At 39.9% G+C, this 21,776-nt stretch overlaps 1 protein-coding gene and 1 long non-coding RNA gene across 2 annotated transcripts in view; one reads left to right on the plus strand and one right to left on the minus strand.

Moving 5' to 3' along the window:
- The window catches only part of LOC124872027 (inactive dipeptidyl peptidase 10), a 30,312-nt gene extending 12,742 nt beyond the window's left edge, over positions 1 to 17,570 (minus strand). Inside the window, 9 exon segments of the mRNA XM_047371682.1 lie at positions 736 to 890; positions 975 to 1,095; positions 1,490 to 1,571; positions 2,132 to 2,184; positions 7,720 to 7,791; positions 13,746 to 13,840; positions 13,947 to 14,042; positions 17,227 to 17,345; positions 17,347 to 17,570. Of these exon segments, the coding sequence (XP_047227638.1) occupies positions 736 to 890; positions 975 to 1,095; positions 1,490 to 1,571; positions 2,132 to 2,184; positions 7,720 to 7,791; positions 13,746 to 13,840; positions 13,947 to 14,042; positions 17,227 to 17,345; positions 17,347 to 17,402 (849 nt within the window). The 5' untranslated portion in view covers positions 17,403 to 17,570.
- LOC124872038 lies at positions 3,794 to 5,356 on the plus strand. The gene is made up of 2 exons (XR_007039189.1): positions 3,794 to 5,190; positions 5,275 to 5,356. It is a non-coding gene; the product is annotated as an uncharacterized LOC124872038 (long non-coding RNA).
- Positions 17,571 to 21,776: the final 4,206 nt, after the last annotated feature.

Raw genomic sequence — 21,776 nt, forward strand, 5'->3', positions numbered from 1 at the left:
AACACATTGGAGGAAGTGGACAAAAAGCTAGAGGTAATTTAAGGAGGGAAAACATTTCATTTGGGATAACTTGTAAAGCTACAATAGAAGATAAAGTGGGGATCTTAAAAAATCAAATGAAGGGTCCAAAAACATTATGAAATGAGATACCAGAACTCAGAAATGTTTTGAAAAAATATATATAATATTTTTGTTTTATACAGATGCATCTCAGTAAATTTGAATATTAAAAAAAAAAAAATTCAATAATTCAATTGACAAAGTGAAACTCAATTATACATTTTTATTACACAGGCAGGGATATATTCCAAGCTTCACTTTCCGTTACTTTTGATGGTAATGGCTTGCAGCTCATTAAACCCCTAGATGATCACAAAGTGCAATAGACAAGCATAACCACAAGCTTGAGAGGATTGTGAGTTAAATCCAGTTCAACACTTTTTGAGACTTAAAAAAGGCACAGACTCCAGAGCAGAGCACCTTCTAATGAATGGTTGCACTACCCCCTTTACGCCGTGTTGCAAACTGCAAATAGGTCTTTTCTTAAAGCTTTTTTTAACATTGGCTTTCTTCTTGCCACTCTTCCATAAAGGCCAGATCAGGTAGTAAACAACTAATTGTTGTCTTGTCAGAAGGTTTTTAATAACCTACTTAATAACAGGCGACTTCTGATATTTAAGGGTATCAGAGGTTAAATATGAATGCTGGTGTGACTCATTTCAATACAGTATTTACCTTTGGGTAGGGGAAAATCATATTGGAGGGGTAGAGGCCTCCAAGGAAGTGAGGTATTTCCATCACAGGTGTAGCAGAGTTGTTGATGCGGAGATACGCAAGCCGGGCACCGTCCATAGACCACCAGTGGGCGGCATATGTCAGAAGCACCTCCTCTGTATTTGAAGGCATAAAAGTTTTGTAAGGCATAAGTACTTATGCTTGTGATTGTTGTGATCTTTAAGCGGTCTACATCCTACCTTCATAGGTCCAGTCAGAGAGCCCGTTCACCACCTTCTGGTCCTCATCAGTGGACGTGAGACACAGCGGGTTGCTCGCCACGTTGGGCTTGTAGTAAATGTCCCCGTCAAACACAAAGGCCTGGCACAATGGGCACAGGCAGACATTGCCTATTTATTGTCAAAGACAGCAAGGTTGCAGACTTCACAGCTGGCTGCCTGATTTGGTGAATGCCTTCCAAGTATGAATGAATCATTGGCCAGCACACACACAGCTCAGAGCCAATACATCTTTACTTGGCAGTTAATGTGGTGCAGATGAACACTGACATAGCAGCAAAAGCAATTTACAGCAGAGGTACACGACTGTAGATGGAGTTCATCTCTCTATGTATCACTGATGTTTTCGTGATGAAAACTGTGTCAAATAGAGGACGATATGATAGTTAGGTGAGATAAGCTCCTAATCACATCCCCAGTTTTAGTTAATGGAGACAGTAGCACATTTATCTGGTAAATGAGTAAGTCTTCCTTACCAGTTGATTCCCCTGGGGTCCCCAGGAAGCATATTGCAACTCTATCGTCTCCCTCTCTGGAGGGCTAAGCTCCATCAGATCCCTGAAACACACATTAAAGAAAATCCGACATGACCCATTGCCATTAGGGACAGTTGTCCTGCTTGAAGCCCTCTAAACTCTGCCCATGCCCTGCCCTTGAGAAAGCAGCAGTACTGACAGGACAAAAGAGCAAGATGCAGAGAGGGAAAATTAAACTGAGAGTGGGGTTGGCTCATGCAAGGTATGGAACATTTTTTTTTCCATATTTACATTTCTCTCAGGCCGATAAACATTTTCCAAGGCATACTCAGACATTTAATATTTTTCTCAAAATCCTTATCATCTCTCGAAGTTCAAGCCATCACCCAAAGCCACATCATGAAAGTTATTCCACTCATAATGCTTGAAATAAATCTCAGGCAGTGACATCAATGGTACGACAGTGTGCAAACCTTACAATAGGTTTGCTGATGGAACCTGGAAAGCACACTCGCAGACAAATGCATGATGCAATGAGACGCACTTCAGGGGGACATTTCTTTTTATCAAACTGCAGGTCTGCTTTGTTAATGCTCATGCCCCGTGCATCCCATGCATTTAGGCATTCACAGTTCCACCTACCCATTAGCCACACTGTAGATAGCATAGGAAGCTGTGAAGGACTGAGAAAACACCTGAAAAAGGTAGAGGATATCATGCACAGAGCTGTGTCGCACACAGGTGAAAACACTACCAGTATAGATAACATGCTCCTGCATATGCAACATGAGGCTAGGTTTGGTGTCTTTATGTACTTGCAAAGTACAAAGCATAGCTTTAAATTGCAAATGGCCTCAACGGTAGAGATGCAATGAGAAATTGGCTTGTGACTGTAATTGTAGATTTGGGTTAACCACAACACTCTTCAAAGTGGATATCATGACTGTGGGAAGAAGACCCAAAGTTAGTCATTTTCCATGCCAGTGAGGTGTAACAAGCTATGTAGAAGTTGTTCATTCAGGCTGGCACAACAGAGTTGGACTTTGGTGGGTGCTGGTCATATTGTGTTTTCAATCATTTAGTACCTGACTTCTTGAGGTATGAAGCAGAGCTGTCAGCCATAAAACATCAATTAGTACCCGTCTTTGGGATATTTGTTAAAATTGGTGAAGGGTTGAGTTGACCTGGAACTGACAGATATCAGGGAGGCTGAACGTATTATGAAAAACGTTTTTGTGGATTCCACCTCTATTGGAAAATCAAATTAACAAACATGTAGCACTGATAAGCTCCAACAGCCATATAGACCAGTTGTTCTGGCATATTGATTTTTGCTTCATCAGAAACTTCTCAAAAGAGAAGTGCAGAAGACATTATTTAGAGAACTCCTTGTATGAGCTGAAGCAGGTGATTTAATCTGGATTTGCCTGTAACTAAGACAATCATTTCTTTATGCGTAACTCACCATGAACATGCTTGCAGCAGTTACATTCTTATTTCAGCATCCCTGTGATTGCAAGTGAATAAAATAAATTTCTACCCTGGAGTCCAAAAGATAAAAAATAACGACATGACAAGCGAAAGAAAAATAAAAAACAGAGACATTCTTGTTAAACGGCATCGTTATTAGCAATATTCCTCCCATTGAGCTCTATTGTGGCTGGCAGCTGTGACACAAGCATCAGTGGCAGCAAATTATTAAATTAACATGCTGAAGGAGAGGACTACGAGACCCGAATCATGAGCATGCGCACTTGTATCTGTTATTTTTCATCTGATCTAAAGATCACCAAATGAACTGGAGGTCATGTATTGATTTCTACCCTTTTCTCCGTTTTTCAGTCAAAGGGCTTGAAGCGGCCTCTTCGCTTGCTGACCTCTGGGAGACCCGGCCCCTTGGAAAACCAGCCTCTACAGTAATTGAATGTCACATCCTCTATGCAGCACACTTAACAGTGAAATTGGATTTTCCTACAATGTTTTTTGTCTGTTAGAAAATGCATGGCCTTGGTGGCAAAGGTACAGGAGCATAAAAGAAAGGAGAAATGCATTCGGAGGCTGCCTAAATGAGATCGAAGTTGTGGAGTAAAAGTCTAAGGATGGGGGGGCAGAGGTTACTAGATGGAGGAAAGGAGCTTTTTCGGAAAAAGAAAAGCGGCATCAACTGGTCAAACGTGAAGGGAAAAGTGAGGATAGGGAGACAGGATGTTGAAGGGCACTTTACAGCAGCTCCATCAGCACTATGTTCAATCAGCTGTTCATCATCTGTTTAGAAACCTGGAGATTTTGCCTCCAATTTACCTCTGGCAGTCGCTGTGTTATTATGGCTGCATGAGTGATAAACAGAAAAGGAGAAAGGGAGCATCTGTCTTGGAGAGGCAAAGAGAATCCTAATGTGAATGCCAGGAACAAATCATAAATCCTCCACTTCTCTGTGCCTGTCAGCCCCCTTTTTACTACCCACATGCAGTGTGCTGCCAAACCATAGGAGAGGGGGGACTACACACAGATTAAACACTCGGGACAATGTGATGAAGGATATGAGGGGAGATCACAATAGGCTTTGAATAAGCACAGATATTTGGAGCTATTGTACAATTCACAATGTGAAGATAATAGCTTCCTTTCTGCTCTACATTGTTCTTGCCTCACAAGCACTTTCCTATAGCAGTGCTGCCTTGAATACAACAGTAGAACTTATCACCGTTTGCTGCAGAGAGCAGACATCTCCCGTAGTGTTTTATTTTTACCTAAACTATATAATCTTTGTAGACTGCACTTCATCTACTTCAGTGCATCAATCCTGAGGTCATCCACTAAAATCTTCCCAGCACTTAAAAAAAAAAACACTTGCCTAGGGGGCCTAGAAGAAGTATCCATACTCTTAAACTTTTCTACATTTTGTCAATTTACAACAAGAAAACTTCAATGCTTTTTACTGGAAATGTATATAATAAATTAACAGAAAGAGTTGCACAATTGTGAAGTGGTTGTAGTACATGGTTTAATTTTTGAAACCAATAAAAATCTCAGGAGTGTGTTGTGCAATTGTATTTAGTTGTCTGAGTCAATACCGCCTTTCACTGCAGTTACAGCAGAAAGACTTTTGGGGTATGCCTCCACCAGCTTTATGCATTGTGTGTCATATCCACGGTGATTGTGTGCAGGCTGGGTGTGGCCTGCATGTGTGTGTGTTTTTCCTCTCATTTCCAGGGTGTGACTGGCAGGTGCTGCTACACAGCTGTTGCTCATCTGTGAGCAATCAGCCTGGGCTTCATAAAGAGTGGAGAACCAGAGGGAGGCGTCAGCTCGTTGGCTCACTAACGTGGTAAACAGCTCCACCTCTGCTGCTCTGAAATCCCTGCGATTATTCACCTGACCTTTTTCCGTATTTTTCTCTGCCTCCTGCTAATTCAAGCCATGCTCTAATGAGTATGGAGATTCAAGTCTCGACGCCTCTGCTGTGAGCCTCTGCTCTGACTTCCTCCTGGACCCAGGCTTCCTGGAGTCGTGTTCTAAATGCGGCTGAATACCTCCACCTGCCTATTCACCCTCCAACGGGTTCATCCTCTTTCCAGGAGAATCACCGAAAGGAGAGAAACACAAACTCTGTACTTTTCTCACCGCTGCACCCACCTGCCGACCTCAGCCATCGTGGAAAAGACTTATCCCTTCCAAATCTCAATGAGAACTCAGTCTCCGTATGTCAGACTCATATGAACTGTCATTTATTAACAAATGACCTTTTATTTGGAAATTCCTAAGCCTCCGTGTTTCTCTTTTAGATTGATCCCAATCCTGCCCGCTGATCCAGTCCCGGTTCCTGATTATTTTCTTTTTGTATTGTTAAATAAACTGTTAAACGCTGCCCTGATTTCCTCGAGGTTGTGTCTCTGAGTCTTAAAACAAACCATTATGACATCTTGAGACTGAGTGTTTACCCCTACATAAAATCCAGTGTTCCTAATGACCTTCAATAGTCACTTAATTAGTATAGTGTGTCCATCTGAGTGTACTTTAAACTCTGAATAAATCCAGCTGTTCTGTGAAGGCCTCACGTTTTTGCTGGAGAACATTAGTGAACAAACAGCATCAAATAAAGGATGGAGTTTGGAGAAGTTTACAGCAGGGTTAGTTTATAAAACAATATCCCAACTTTTCAACATCTCACAGAGCGTTGTTCGATATTTCCAGCTCTATATATAAAAAAATGGAAAGAGCTTGGCAAAACTGCAAGACAGCGGTGTTCATCTAAGTCATGGCCCAGTCAAAGTCCAGACCTAAATCCAATCGGAAATCTGTGGCAACATTTGTATAAACTGATGTTCACAAATGTTATTCATCTAATTTGTCTGAGATCCCAATAATCCCAATAAAATATACTGAAGTTTGTGGTCGTAATGTGACAAAATGTTAAAACGTTCAATGGGTATGATGCATGTTTCCATCTTCTCTCCTCCCATACAAGCACAGACTCCTCTGAAAACAATCTGGACTAATTCAAACAGGCTTCAAGGGGAGATATTTTCCTGCACGGAATCTGCTTTGTCTTGTTGCTTTGTGCCAAAATCCCCAACAAGGTTCTACATATTCCCTTTATTTAAACAAAATCCATTTATTCTCACCCAGCAGGCGCCACGCCTCCAAACCCTACTGAGCTAATACAAAATCCAGTGAAGCCTTTTAACCTCACACATAGCCTGCTCATTCATCCCTCTTTCTTGCACCTCTCCCCTTCTTGCATCTCTGACCCTCTTTGATAAACATTCCAATTGATTTCAACTGGGCACTGTGTCTAAGGGCAAGCGGAGCACGTCCCATTTATCATCCCCCTCCACCCTGAGTGCACGGCTTTCTGTTTTACTCTTGCATTCTCTGCCACTCCGAGTGGCATGCCGCTTCTCTTCTGAACGCCAGAGCCAGAGCTTGGTGCAAACTGCTTCAGTCAGCACAAATCCCCCCCAGAGATAGAAGAAAGTGAGCGAGAGTGAGGAAAATGAAGGAGGGGAGATGGAGAGACAGCTACAGAGACAGACTGAGTGGGGAATGGAGAAAGAGATCCACAAACAACATATAAATACCCTTTTCTGAACAAACAAATGCTTCCAGGTTGTGTGCACCCTAGCTCATAATATTTATTGTGCTTATATCATTGACTTTGCAGAAGAAAACAAAATCCTACTGATATCAAAGGAAATATGGTAATGACTTGCTATAAATCAGCCAACAGAGTCCCAAAGATCTGAGCCTGTTTCCTTTCAAATATTTGTGAAAAACAGATTGAATATATGCATAACCGTTCAATAATTCAGTTAGTATGGAAGCTCTGTGTTTTGTGATGAATGCAGTAACACAGCAACAGGCTCATTCGTTCCCCACACAAAGTGAAAATGTGATATGCAGTGATTAGCGGGAGCAAAGGAAACCCAGAGAGATACAGGAGACAGTGAAGCTGAACAAATGAGGGCAGGATAAATCTGTTGGAAGATTTTTAATAAAATGTGAGAAAATGTGCAGAGGACCTTCATTTTCCTCCAATTTGGGTTTCCTTTGCTGCTGATTACTTGCACGTTACACAACTTGTCTTCCATTTGAGGAAACGAGTCGCAACTATGCCGGAATTTGCGATGTAAAGTGATACAGGTGGAGGGCTGTGAAACTGGGCTAAGGATCTGTTTTATTTCGTCTTATCTGTAACCAACATCTTATTAAAATTCCCCAGTGAAGAGGCAGGGTTTTTTCATTACTGCAGCTCCAACATTACCTCTTCTTTGATCCCCTTTCACTTCTTTGCACCTCTTCTGCTAAATACTTCACAGTGATCTCTCCTTCTGAGCCACCCTCTACCCACTGCACCTTCTGCAATAAGCCAGTTTAAATATTCAACTCCTCATATGTTCTCCCAGTCATTTGGAGGATGGGTGTTACAGACTGCTGCAGCTGCAGAAAAAGAGCTCTCACACATACATACACACACCCTCTCCTCAACCTCCTCCAGGCTTTTGCTGCTTCTCTCTGTTGTTTCAGCAAAGCTCTGATAAAAAATTCACGTCACCTTTGTTTAACAGCCACAAGTGGCCTGTCAGATGTGTGGAGCTTTGTTAGCGGGGCTCACTTGTCCTTAATATTTGAGGAAGATTTATGGCTGTGGATGTATTTTGAATGCAAACAACAGGATAATGAAGTCTGGAGTCAATTTGAGGCCACTTGACTGGTAATGTAAAACTTACCGGTCGAATGTTGTATGCCAAGAGGACAAACCTCTTGTCTGCAGACACCTGGAATTTAGCTGAGGTCAGGTCCTGCAGAAAAAGGCAGAGTTAGAAGTAAGTGAGAAAGTATTTCCCTCACTTTCTGAAGTAGAACAAGTAAAACAAGGCTAAAAAAAAAGTCACATTTTACAAGACTGACCAGTGTAAGCCATGAAAATTACTTCTACATTCATTGTGACTTTCACTGTGTGGGTCTGTGAAAATGTTCTAACTGTAAGTTATATCTTACCTGCAGCAGATGACTTTTTTGGGATCTTCATTCAATTGAGGTCAAGATTAGATTGTCCTTGAGGCTGAAGCTAATGGTTAGTCCAAGAGGGGTCAAGACCAGTTTATGCAAATGCTGTTTCATGAACCTTTAAACCATTATTACATTTGAATTGGGTTGTTATTTGCACAGAAGCCAAGAATTATTGATTTGGGTAAGGAAGAAAGGAGGCGGAGCCCCAATAACGATCTTTGTGTGAAACGAAACATGTTAAGCAAAACAGTTTACGAAGCAAAAATATTAAATCAGTTCAAGTGAATGCTATTTTTCTTTCATTTTTACACTTTTTATGTCAGCTAGTCTGACTGGAAACACTTTACCATGTTTTGTTTTCAGTACATGTTTTGCACACAAGATTATTGGTACTACAGCACCTCCTACCACCATGTCATCAGTAGAAGCTACAAGTCCGCTTTGGTCTACTGGACAGAGAGGGACAAGCCGTTGGTCAGTCTTTGGGACCAAGCAATCTGGATTTATGCTAAATGAAGATGCCAAGACAGTCACATACTATTAACTTGCAATGTACAATGTACCTTAATGTACAAGTCACTTTGGATGAGAATGCTCTGACGAAAATGGAGATGCATTTTTCAAATCTATTAACTGGCTTGTCCTCAGTGAAATCATCTTATATTCTCATAAAAAACTTCTGTAAGTATCAAGCATCATTCTCAAGCTGCTGTCACACTGTTTCCAATCTAGCCATGTAGGTAAAAAGTTTTATGTGTTTGAAGATATGAAGCACATTTTATGCAACATCAAGCCCTGTCCTGTCCATGAAGTATCCGTGTCCTTTAGGACGCGCCCTGTTATGCAGAGTACATATGTGGAGTGTGGGAGGAAGGATGTAAAACGTGCAGTCCACTCTACAAGGACAAAGTACCATTAACAAATAAAATTCATAGAAGATGCCTATGTGTAGCTAAGAAAAGCTCTGCATTCTCATGAAAATCTGATTTCCCTGTCTGTACTAACAGATGGTTTTTGGAGATGAATGGTTGGATTCCTGTGAAAAAAATCTCTTGTCCCAAGTGCATGGAGGAGGGGGGGGGGATAAAGTTACTTGTGTCATTTTATTGTTTCTTCATCCCCCACTGTGTTGAACAAAATATATTAGTTGAATTAATCAGAAAATGGGTCGGGCTGCCATCAGTTGGAGCTCCAACCATTTGGCAGGCCGAGGTGAGACAAACGTCATCAGTTTAAGCTGATCATCTGTATATCGCAGCATGGGATTAAGTAATTTAATTATTGGGTAATTTCTGCAACATTTACATACCATATGCAAAAATGTTTTAGTTGAGTCACCTATGTGCTGTATATATAGTATCCTAAGTATCTTTTTAAGTTGCCATACCATATCCGTGGAAACCTGGTTTAGCCGGAAATTAAATTACATATTTAATAGTATCAGATGCACAGGAAGGCAATGCTGAAACACGATTCAAATTTGATTTAGGCAGCATACTTTCCCACGCTATTGAAACCCAGGACAGACATGTTATAGAGTGATGGTTGTATTATCTTACGAAATATTTTGGAGCATTTAAAATTGCATTTTACTTGGGCCTAACCATACTGTTCTGCCACGTATATAAAATATGTGTATCATTTATGATGCACCCTTGTTTGGTATACAGCGTGTGTAATCTGATGAAGGGTGTGTAAAATGTAGTGTGCTATTGCATAAAAAGTAATTTAATTTCACTGTGCCTTCACTGTCCTGTATTCTTTCTTTATCCATATTTAATGAAAACTTAACCCTCCAGGGTTGTACGCTCAATGCTCCGTATAGTCCATGAGTTCCCTATAAGTGGTCATATGATTATTAGATGAATTAATCACAAAGTAGGTCAGGCTGCCGTCAGTAGGAAACGCGCCAAGCATTCAGCATGCAGATATGACTGAAACTTCGTAAGTGCAGACAGAGAGTTAGCATCGCAAGATAATATCAGGTAAACTGTTGCAGCATTTGAGCAAGATTTAAAGACACTTTGTAGCTGTGTCTCTATTGTTACTAGAACACAAATGATGCTAATGATACTGACAGTGTAACACAACAAGATTTACCTTACTTTTCTCATATTAATTGATTATGCAAGGGAAAACCAAGAAATAATAATGCATAAATAAAATATTGCAGGTCAAGAAGTGTTGTTCATCAACAGCTCATGTAACCACATGGGCAAGATATTATTTTGAAAGTCTCAATCAAGCCCTATAGTTCAGATTTACATTTATAAGTTTCACTTAAGATCTGTGCAAAAGAGAAGTCTTATGTTAACCTTGTCGCAAAGTAACTTCATCTTCCCCATGCTGTGAGGCCTCTAGGATTGACTATTCCACATAAACAATGTGGATTTCAATAAATAAATAAATAAAAATAGTATTCCAGATCTTCTTTAAAGAAATGGATACAATGGGCTCTGGACCATGAAGATTGTTCTCAGCAGCAAATTAAAAAGTCAGGCTCTGTGTTGGTATGGGTATCACTGCTATTGGCTCATTTTCACTTCTGTGACGGCAGCATTATTGCAGAAAACTACACTTCACATAAAAGCAAAGCTTTGGAGATTGCGTAATTTCCAGGGACATCTTTGCACTTTAGCAAGTTATTAGAAAACCATATTCTGTAAACGCTTCAAAGATATGACTGCATATTAAAAAAGGTAATGGAAAGGACTGGACTGTCAGCTGCCCTGAACTGACAACAGTAGAATGAATGGGTTGACAATTTTAGAAAAAAAAAGAATACAATAACAAAAACTGCATTGGCTTGCACACCTTAAGATGTGCTTGCAGAAAAATGTCAAAAAAACAGCAAAGCAATTACAGTTTACAATTGGATGGGCTGAAAACATCACCAAGTAGTAAAAGCTTTCCCGCCTCAACATTTCTGAATGTGTTGCAAGACTGAAATGCAGAAACGGAAACATTTTCAATTAATTCATGATGACAGGACAAAACATGAACTATTAAGGGGATTTAATGGCAATGAAATAAAAGAGCCAAACATCGGAATAGTTATTTATAATCACTACATTAATTTATTTATATCCTCCTAATTTATTTGCATTTATTTGTATCATCTTAATTTAAAAAGATAAGGACAGAGAGCTCTTAGATAAAGTGGCATAAAAAAGATTAATGAGAGCTTCTTCTAATTTGTAATTAGTGGAGTATCTATGAATATTAAACAACACCTACCTTATTCTAAAGTCAGTGAGAATATTTGGCATCATACTACGAGAATAGTACACACACTCATCATAAACAATGTCTTTATTCATATTGGGCTGTTAATTATGTATTTGAGCCATTTTTTTCCAGGGTGGAATGATGATACAACTTTCTCTAATCTACACAGGGTCAAAATATACAGACAGACTCAAAACGATACACTCCAACTAATATTTGGGTAAATGTCTTTTGACAAGTTGCACCTTGACAGCCTTTTGTTGATTAGCTTTTGTCATCAATTTGGCTGGATATTTGACCACACTTTTTGGCAGAATTAATGGAGGTTATTTAATTAACTGTTCTCCTGACACAGACCTAGTTTTGAAGCATAAGTTATTTTTAAATAGGGCTGATGTCAATGCCATTTTAGTTAACCAAAAAAATTTTTATGTGCATTTTGGATCATTGTATTTCAGCCATCCAGTAGTTTGAGGTGAAGCTGAAGAATTTGCAGGTAGTCCTGTTCTTCCTTATGGCATTCACCGGCAATGAAACAGCTCCACAATATGATGCTACCACCACCGTGCTTCACAAGTAGTAGAGGCGTTTTAGTTTGAAACCCTCAATTTGACTCATCCTAACATATTTCTTGTCAATAGCGCCTTTCAAAAAGCAAAGTGAGATTAAGATGCCGTTTTACCATCTCAATGTATTTGAGAAAGGACCAAGGCCATGAGGGAGTTGAAGTCAACCTGCTGCTGTCACGCCCCAGTCTCAGTTACAGCTCCGTCTCAACTGACTTGTGAAAGGGTAAACCGGTGTTAGAGGTCAGAGGTTTGATGTAGCAATTACCAACAAAGACATAACTGTTTCTTCAACAGCAATTATGCTCAAGTAGGAAACAGTGACTTACTCCGCTGATATGTTCAAGCCTTTCAGAGACTTATGATGCTTATTTTTTGTGTAAAGCTCCATATCAACCCCAAATGTATTCATTTTTGAAAACTCACATGGGTGTGGGATATTGCTGGCTACATTTGTGAAAGAGCAGATTGTCTTTGCGGGTTTAAGACAAAACTGTTTTGCGGAATAAACCATTGTGGTCAAGTTCCTCAATCTTTGTCTCGTCTGGTTATAAAACCTTTCTCCAGAAGACGTTTGACCTAAGCTTTTGAAAAAGGTCCTTCTTTGTTGATCAGCACCTGCGTACTCCTGATAAAATTAGCGTGTTTCAGCAATTTATAATAGGTTTGAACCTTTTTGGTTCCTGGGTTTTTCTTGAACATTGTAACCAATTTCCTTTCATCTGCGGGTGACAGTTTGGGTCGATAGGGCACATTTGTTAGGTATTATTAAGTAAACTCAGAGGCAAGAACGATACAGTCAGTTTTACTTGCAGCAAGGGTAGTTCACTTTGCAGTGCAGACTACAAAGTATTGACACCCTATCTCTTTATTTATATGCTGTGGTCCAAACACAGTTCAACAGACAGTTCAGACAGGGTGTGTGTGTGTGTGAGGCTGAGAAGAGGCTGGTTCTCACAGGCCTCTGGTGTGTGTGTGTGTGTGTGTGTGTGTGTGTGTGTGTGTGGGTGTGTGTGTGTGTGTGTGTACAAATAGATAACGGAATCCCACACACACAGGGAGAACTGCATACCAAAGCATGATACAGAGCAGAGTGCAGGTGCATTACAGCACAAAGTTTTTACATGAGTGATAACAAGTCCTCGCACCCATCCAACAACATTCAACCAAATATTAGGTGTAGCTGTATATTTATACCTGTATTTAAAATTTTAACCCAGTGTAGATCAGAGAAAGTTTGAACCTAGTTTAGAATTTTGAACTTTATTAAAGCTGATCTATGTGTTATTATTCAACCTTGAAAGAATATTAATTTAAATAAATCAGTAAAAGCTCAATATTAAATTACATTATGCAATATGATTGGTGTATGTAAAGGCCTGATTGGAACTTTCTTCATGTTTATAATTATCATCCTGCACATTTAAATGTATTTGTAATTCTGGATTTGTAATTTAACAGTTTTACTTCTAACCTACATCATATTTTAAAATGTGAATTGCAAATTGACTCAGCAACTTATTTATCAGTGCCTCTTGATATTCATTCATTCATTCATTCATTCGTTTTTCATGGAAGCAGAAGCAGTGATGGCAAACCGTCACCTCAGTACAGGAAAGACTCTTATCATACTGACAACACAACCCTGCTTTGAGCATGCCTGCGATGACCCATATAAGTCTGTTAGTGTCGAGCAGAGGCGGCGCTCCAAATGACGCATTCACATGGAAAAATCTCTTTGAAGGCACATGTTGGGGGCTCACAGAGGAGCCAGATTTTGGGGAAAATATGGGCCGATACCTTTAACGTGCCAAGTCTTTTTTTGTCTAAAATATGCCATGTGGTGCAGCAACTCTCTACAGCATCTGGCTCTCAATTTTCATTTCTATCAACCTATTTGTTCATTTTGTGAGTTAATATGAGACAGTCGATAAAGCAACCCGTCCTACCAGGGAGCTGTTGTCCAGCAGAGTTGTGGTTAGGTTGTTTTTGAGGGTGAACGTCAGCACATGTCCCTCTCTGGTGCGCAGGGCCACTTCATTATCTGTTAGGGGTTCAGGGAAGAACATCCTGAGTTTTCTGAGAAACATGCTGAAAATTAACACATTGTCAGTCTGAAGTAATATGTGATGTGGAATATAGATCCTCACTGTTCAACCATGCTGCACAGGGATCGTGAACTTTAAACTTGTCGCTCTCCAGATCCTCCATGGTCAAATGGGAGCGGAGTAACAAGTGAGACTCATCTTTAAAGGCAGAAATACAGAGCAAACTGTGAGAGAAGCCTTTGATCATATGGAAGCAGGCCTTGGACTACTTTTCAGCATCATGCTGGATTTATCTCTTTAGTAAGAAGCACGGATAGGCTACATTTAAATAGACCAATCAGTCTCGTGATCTATAAAAAAAATCTATCTGAAACAGGAATTCTGTACCACAGATAAACGAAACATGAGAATATTTCTGTAAATTTGTTAGAATTCATTTTGAATCAATGCTAAAATGTACACTTCAATTAAAGAATATAATAGAAACCAAAAAGAACTAGTAAACAAGAATTTATTAGTGATCATGCTAATGTGCAGGCCTTAATGATTAGTTAAAGGGAAAAGGAACACACACACAAGCAAAGATAAAAACAAAAATACAACACTACCTCTTCTCAACTACACTGATCAAAGAGAAGCTTAATGATGAGGAAATCAGCATTTAAAATATTACAGTGCTGTGAAAAAGTATTTGCCCCCTGAGTTTTCTTCTGTTTTTGCTTTTTGTCACAACTTTTTCATAACATTAAACTAATTTTATTATCAGACAAATTAGGATTTCATTTACTGATGAAGAAGCTTTCCTGTCTCCTTTTTAAATTCTAAATTAATTTCCACATTTTTGTTTAAACTGTGTTATGTTTCACTAGCCACAACCAGGTATGATTAATGCCAGACTTGTAAAAGCAAAAAAAAACAGCTAGAACCTATCTGACAACATGAATTGAGCTAAAAAAAACAAAAAAAAACAAAAGACAAACCACCATGACCCATTATCTACAAAAACAGAACAGTGGCAAACCTTCCCAAAGTGGCAGGTCTAAAACTAATCTAAAAGTGCATCGACGATTAATACGGGAGGTCACAAAAGAACCCAGACCATCTAAAGCACTGCAGACCTCACTTGCCTCAGTTAGGGTCAGTGTTTATGACTTAATAATAAAGAGACTGGGCAGAAAGGCCTCTATGGGAGAATCTTAAGGCCAAAACCACTGCTGACCAAAAGTAACAGCAAGGCCTGTCTAACATTTGCCTAAAAACATCTTGATAACCGCTAGGATACACCTGAACAATTCTGAAGGGCAATGTCCAGTCATCAGTTTATAACCTTAGGATGATCCAAAGCACACCAGGAAGTCCACCTCTGTCATGTTTGGTTTGTAGTAGGACCCAAATGCAGGCAGAACCAGAGGCAGAGGTGAAATTACGAATATATAATAAAAATTTACTAAATACTGACATGAATGCAGGTCCGCTAATCAGAAGTTAATGTGGAGCAGTTGAGGCAGAAGGAGGGCAGGGAGACTAATTAACACAGAGGAAGCTGAACTAAGACCAAAAAAAGACTTCTGACCAAGGGGACAAGACTAATGCCTAGTTTACACTGTAAGATTTTAAAATAGTTGGTTGATTTTCAAAACCTGAGAGACCCCGCACATGATAAAAAAGTCTGCTTGGTCCTCCAGTGTGTGCTGTACAGCCACACGACAAGCACAACACACACAAATAGATTTCACTCACAAAGATTCAGATGTCAGACGGGAAATCTCGCAAACCCTTTCAAGATCTCAAACCCTCTCGAGAGATCAAATGTGAGTTCAGATTTATTTCCCTTCCGTGTTTCCGTGCTCATTTGACATCGGGGAACACCCCACACGGTAGGATATCGGGCCAAGACAATCCAACATGTAGAATATCCCCGATTTGAGGTTGGAGTGGTCCTGATCACCTTCCGAGCAGAATAGATCACTCTTAACACACCACACACAACGGAAATATCTCAAAAGATTATCTTAAGAGCCATCACGATGATCGAGGTGTGTTCAAAGTGGAAGATCGGGTCAAAAATCGGCATAAAAATCCTGCCATGTCAACCTCACATAATGCTGAACTGAGAGAAATAAATCTAAAGCAAAAAGAACAAAACACAAGAATAAACTAAGCAGGTAAGCATGAAGGAATGAACTAATATACTGGAAATACCTTACTAACAACAATCAAACACAGAGAAATTAACTGAATATGGCAAGAACACTAGAACATAAATAAACAACAAGGAAATGGTGAGAACACAAAAACAAATGAAAAATAAAAGCTAACACTCAAGGTTTATGACAACTTCTGAATGATAAAAAAAAAATAGAAGTAGTACAGTCAAAGTTCAGACTTAAATCCGATTGAGATGTCCTAGCATGACTGTAAATGTGTTGCTCATTCTCAAAAGCCCTTGCAGGTCACAATTTCTCCGAAGCAAAGCATTGCAAGTCATTGCACCCAACCAGATATGAGGCTTAGGGAGCACTTTATTATTTTTTCACAAAGGGCCAGGTTGGCTTGGATAGTTTTATTTTCTCAATAAAAAAATTCATAAGTTGAAAATTGCTTTTGTATTTACTCAGGTATCTTTGTTTGATGATGCAATGTTGTGCACTGCTGATATTTTGGAGATTCTGCAGGATTTGACTAGATCTAAAAGTCAGCAGATAACATTTTGAAGAGGCATGGAGGAAACCAGTTAAAGTAGCTGAACGGAAGTGTGCTGAACATTTCGTTGCATCTGCAGCAAAAAGTTGTGGCTAACATTTTCAGGGATGACAAGATCAATGCCACTCTTATGCTTGTCCTTCAAATGTGAGGACATAGAAGATAAATTAGCAAACAGAAATGAATGCTAAGGGATACATCCAGCCTCTCTCTATAGCATACTAATTAACACTTTGTATTGTGTTTGTTTAATTGGTGCTTAAACCAAAGTGTTAAAGCAAAAGGTCCCATTTTATGGGGTTTTATAATCTCTCAGAGACTATTTAGCCAGGAGCAGTAACTTCTCGTGGTCTCCTCTGGTTGCCTGGCAACTGCTATGAGACAAGAAAGAGTCAGAGATTTTTAACCCCTCCAAAAGGCTGAACTATTTTATTTATGTTGTGGATCTTGTACAGATTAAACAAACATGCTGGACCACTAGGTGGATTTTTTTAATTTTATTTTAGAATATTAGTTCTGTCTCCTATTCGGCTCTTTGTGTTAAGTCAAAGGCTACTGCCTGCAGGCAAGAGCGTAAAACTTGTTCATTTCATGTAACTTTTAAAGCTTTGGATCCAAATTGTGCTTTGCACTTTGATTCTCCTACTGTACTCCACTGCTTTACCACATTTTTTCTTACCAGGTGTGAGGATGACGACGGAGAGGATGACCAGGGACATAACCGCCAGGATCACCACCATGGCGATGCCTATGCCCTTCCAGTTCCGCGGGGGACCGTCTGAACTCCCCAGGTCCTGATGTGAGATAGAAAACAAACGTAGTGATGAATGTGAGCCGAGCTAAAAGGGAGGACATTAGTGCCGCTTCATTTCCACCGTCAGACAAATTGGTTTGTTGAGCCACGGGGGAGCGGGACCAATCTACAACATTACTTAGACTTCAACAAATTGCACAAGTTTTCAACTGGAGAACTGCGTGACACTGTTGCTTTTAGGAAAGCAGTTTTTAATTGTTGCAGAAATTAAAGCTGGCACATAGTTCTTCTTCTTTTCCTTTGCTTCATTTCACCTGAAATGATAGACCATTTACTTGGATATAATAGTAATTTGGAGAAATATGTTTCCGGAAACTGAAATGCACATTCAGGTACCTACCCACCTCCAAATGTTTTTGTTTTTTTTATTAAAACAATTACAAATAAAATTTCAATGCACTATAAATAGTAATTACAAACTTTATATAATTGTTTTATACTTTTATATTTTTTATAGTCATCTTTTATTTTTTATGTATTTTTTCATAGAAATTCTAAATTCAGAGCCAATAATGTTTTGCATTTTAACAGGTTTTCCTCTACATCGTTCAACATGGTTGAATATATTAAAAGACAGGAACAAAACATTTGGCGAGGCTTTCCAAGGCAAATACGTGGAGGAGATTTGCAATTTGTTGAGGACTTTGCAGACAAATGCTTACCCAGTGTAAAAATAATTTTAGTTTGCAATACATTTGTAATTTTTCATCACCTAAAGTGAATAACAAAAGAGTCCAGAAAAAGCTGAGATTTTTTTTGCAATCAGAAAATTGAGTGAGTCAGCCATGTCACTGCAACGTAAGCAAGTCCTTTGGGGTATTTCATGTTTTTTTCGACGTTTTCTTCCAGGGTTGCCCTGTATTTAAATCCATCCATCTTCCTATTAATGCTGACCTGCTTGCCTGCTCTTGCATCTCCACAGCATAATGCTGCAAATCCCCCTGATTTAGGGTGAATTGCTGTTTTGAATGTAGGCAAAAAAAAAAAAAAAATCAGCTTTGGTCTGATTTGATTACAGAGTTACCTTCTTCCACTTGCTTGCTCTATTCTCTACATGGCTTGAGGCAAACCTTAAATAGGGCTTGCTTTAAACCACGCCTTTTTTCTTGTCACCTTACCATGACGCCCAGATTTCTGGCGTTCACAACTAATATGCTAACAGGTTCTACCACCTGAGCTGTGGATCTCTGCAACTCCCTCAGAGTTTCCATGAGCCTCTTGGCTGCTTCTCTGAATAATGCTCTCTTTTCCCAGCCTGTCAGTTTAGGTGGACAGCCATGTTTTGTTGGTTTGCAGTAGTGGATTGAACAGAGCTCTGTGAGGTGTTCAAAGTGTATTATTATTATTAAAGTATTAACAGTATTATTAAAGCCTAATCCTGCTTTAAACGTCTCCAGAGCTTTATCACAGAGATGTCTGATGTGTTCCTCCATGATGCAGGTTGTTCACTAATGTGCTCTGAAAACTTCTGAGGCCTTCATAGAACAGCTGGAATTATTCTGAGAATAAACTACACACACTCTCCAATATGGTGCACTCCTACATAATTAGGTCACTTCTGAAAGCAATTGGTTACAATGGATTTTATTTAGGGTTATCAGAGTAAAGGGGGCTTAATACCAATATGTGCTGCACTTCAGATGTATATTTGTAAAAAACATTTTTAACCATGTATCCTATTTCTTTCACTTCTAAATCATGCACTACTTTATGTTTGTCTCTTAATATAAAACATAAAACAAACATCCAACATAAAACATAACATAAAATCCCAATAAAATACATTGCAGTTTGTAGCCATAAGGTGAAAAGATGGGAAAAAGGTCTAAGGATTTCCAAGGCCTTGTTTTCAAATGGAAGAAATGGTAGACATGCAAAAAAAACTGGGGCCAGTTCTGGATTGAAAGCAGATTGAAACTGGATAAAGTGAAATCAAAAACTAACTGTAAATAAAAAAATAAAAAAAACTGTTTAAAATTTTGTTTTGGTACTCATAACCGATGCATTCTCCAGGGTAAGAGCACTGGCATGCTCATGCTTCTGCTCTGTGCTGAACAGCTCTGCAGACACATTTACATTTTGTTGCTCCCCTCTCCTGACTTAAAAACACCAAAAAACCTAAACAGTGATCTTTTTCAGGCAGCGCCTTATACATGCTGAGCTCCATTCACCTCTGAATTCAAAAACTGGAGCTGTGAATTATGGTGACTGATTTTCTTTGGTTTTGGGTGAAAAATGATTTGTATGGCTGATCAGCTGCTCCAGTTTTCTTTTAAGTCTGCTCTGTACAGCTGCCGGTAGTTCCTGTTGTCTTTCAATGCAGTGTTTAGCCTCTCTTTCACACCTGGTCCCATTTACTGATAACCACAGTTGTTTGTCATGTTTAATTTTTTTTACCTACAGTTTTCATGCTTCTGGGTTTACATTGTTCAGTGCTAGATCATTTTGACTGTTTACTCAGCCTTTCTGGTCTGTTTCTACTCTGTTGGGTAGTTATCAATGGTCTAAAATAGAGGTTGTGTATCATTTGAATCTAGAAACCCATAGGAGGAATGATTTGCTACTCATTTGTGCTGTCACGCAAATATAATGGAGGGTACCCATTTGTCCCAAATGTGAATTAAATCTTTCCCCTGAATTGTGTTTACACCATCCATCCATCCTCTATACCCATTTGTAATTGAGGGCGCTGATGTCAATCTCCAGAGGTCATTGGGTGAGATTGGGCAGTTTCACAGGGTACCACAGAGGACAAACAACCATGCACATATACACTGTGACCTAAGGGCAATTTAGAGAGACCAGTTAACCTAACAGTTATGTTCTTGGACTTTGGGAGGAAGTTGGAGTACCTGGAAAGAGTCTATGCATGTATGAAGAGAACTCGCAAACTCAATGCAGAAAGACCCTCGGTCAGGATTCGAACTGAGAACCTTCTTGCAGCAAGGTAACAGTGCAACCAACTTCATCACCAGTTTGATTTTACACCAAAACTTAGTTTACATCATTTACATGAATAATTATAAAATACATTGAGGGTAAAAGGAATGTCAAAGACCAGCTCTGTTAGCTCCACAGAAATTGCATTAACTATTTATTCTTTCACCCTAGGAGAGAAAACAGGAAATGAAGTAACCTGCTGCATAACTGTCTTTGTAAAAAGAGGGCAGGAATTTTACTGAGGAATTTACCCTCACCTTGAAGTTTGCCTAACAATCTTAAGAAAGATTTCTGTGATAGACAAATTCTCCAGCATGTTGCATAAATCCAATTAAAGAGATACATTGTCCCAACATCGAGTCAAAGCTGTGGCACTAAAGATATGCATTTATGCCAATTAAGAAATGTCATTCTGATGGCGTTTCCTCCCTGATAAGGAAATTATTTTGCTCTTAGTTTCAAGGAGAACTTAATTATTGTTAAGACTCACTGTATAAGCAAACATTTCCTCTTTCTCTTCTTGATTTTGCACCTGCATATCATAATTAGATTGCCAAGCGAGGAGAATTAAAACGGCAATTTTCATTTACAGATTGATATTGTTTCAAGCAATAATTTTGATGAAAAGCATTGATTTATATAATTTGTGTTACAAAAATGTTGGCCTGCTGAAAAGTTTGTTCGTTCGTTCGTCGTCTTCCGCTTATCCAGGACCGGGTCGCGGGGGCAGCAGACTCAGCAGAGACGCCCAGACATCCCTCTCTCCAGACACCTCCTCCAGCTCCTCCAGGGGGAGCCCAAGGCGTTCCCAGGTCAGCCGAGAGACATAGTCCCTCCACGTCCCGGTGGGTCGTGCCTGGAACACCTCCCGAGGAAGGCGTCCAGGAGGCATCCGGTATAGATGCCCGAGCCACCTCAACTGGCTCCTCTCAATGTGGAGGAGCAGCGGCTCTACTCCGAGCTCCTCCCGGATGGCCGAGCTCCTCACCCTATCTCTAAGGGAGTGCCCGGCCACCCTACGGAGGAAGCTCATTTCAGCCGCTTGTATCCGGGATCTCGTTCTTTCGGTCATGACCATAGGTGAGGGTAGGAACGTAGACCGACCAGTAAATTGAGAACTTTGCTTTTCGGCTCAGCTCTCTCTTCACCATAATGGACCGGCACAGCGCCCCCATTACTGTGGCAGCTGCACCGATCCGTCTGTCAATCTCCCGCTCCATTCTTCCCTCACTCGTGAACAAGACCCCGAGATACTTAAACTCCTCCACTTGAGGCAGGAACTCCCCTCCAACCTGAAGAGGACAAGCCACCATTTTCCGGTCGAGTAACATGGCCTCGGACTTGGAGGAGCTGATCCTCATCCCAGCCGCTTCACACTCGGCTGCGAACCGCCACAGCGCATGCTGTAGGTCTTGACTAGAGGGGGCCAGCAGGACCACGTCATCCGCAAAAAGAAGAGACGAAATCCACTGGTC

This window comes from Girardinichthys multiradiatus, chromosome 1, assembly GCF_021462225.1.
Source record: "Girardinichthys multiradiatus isolate DD_20200921_A chromosome 1, DD_fGirMul_XY1, whole genome shotgun sequence".
NCBI lineage: Eukaryota > Metazoa > Chordata > Actinopteri > Cyprinodontiformes > Goodeidae > Girardinichthys > Girardinichthys multiradiatus.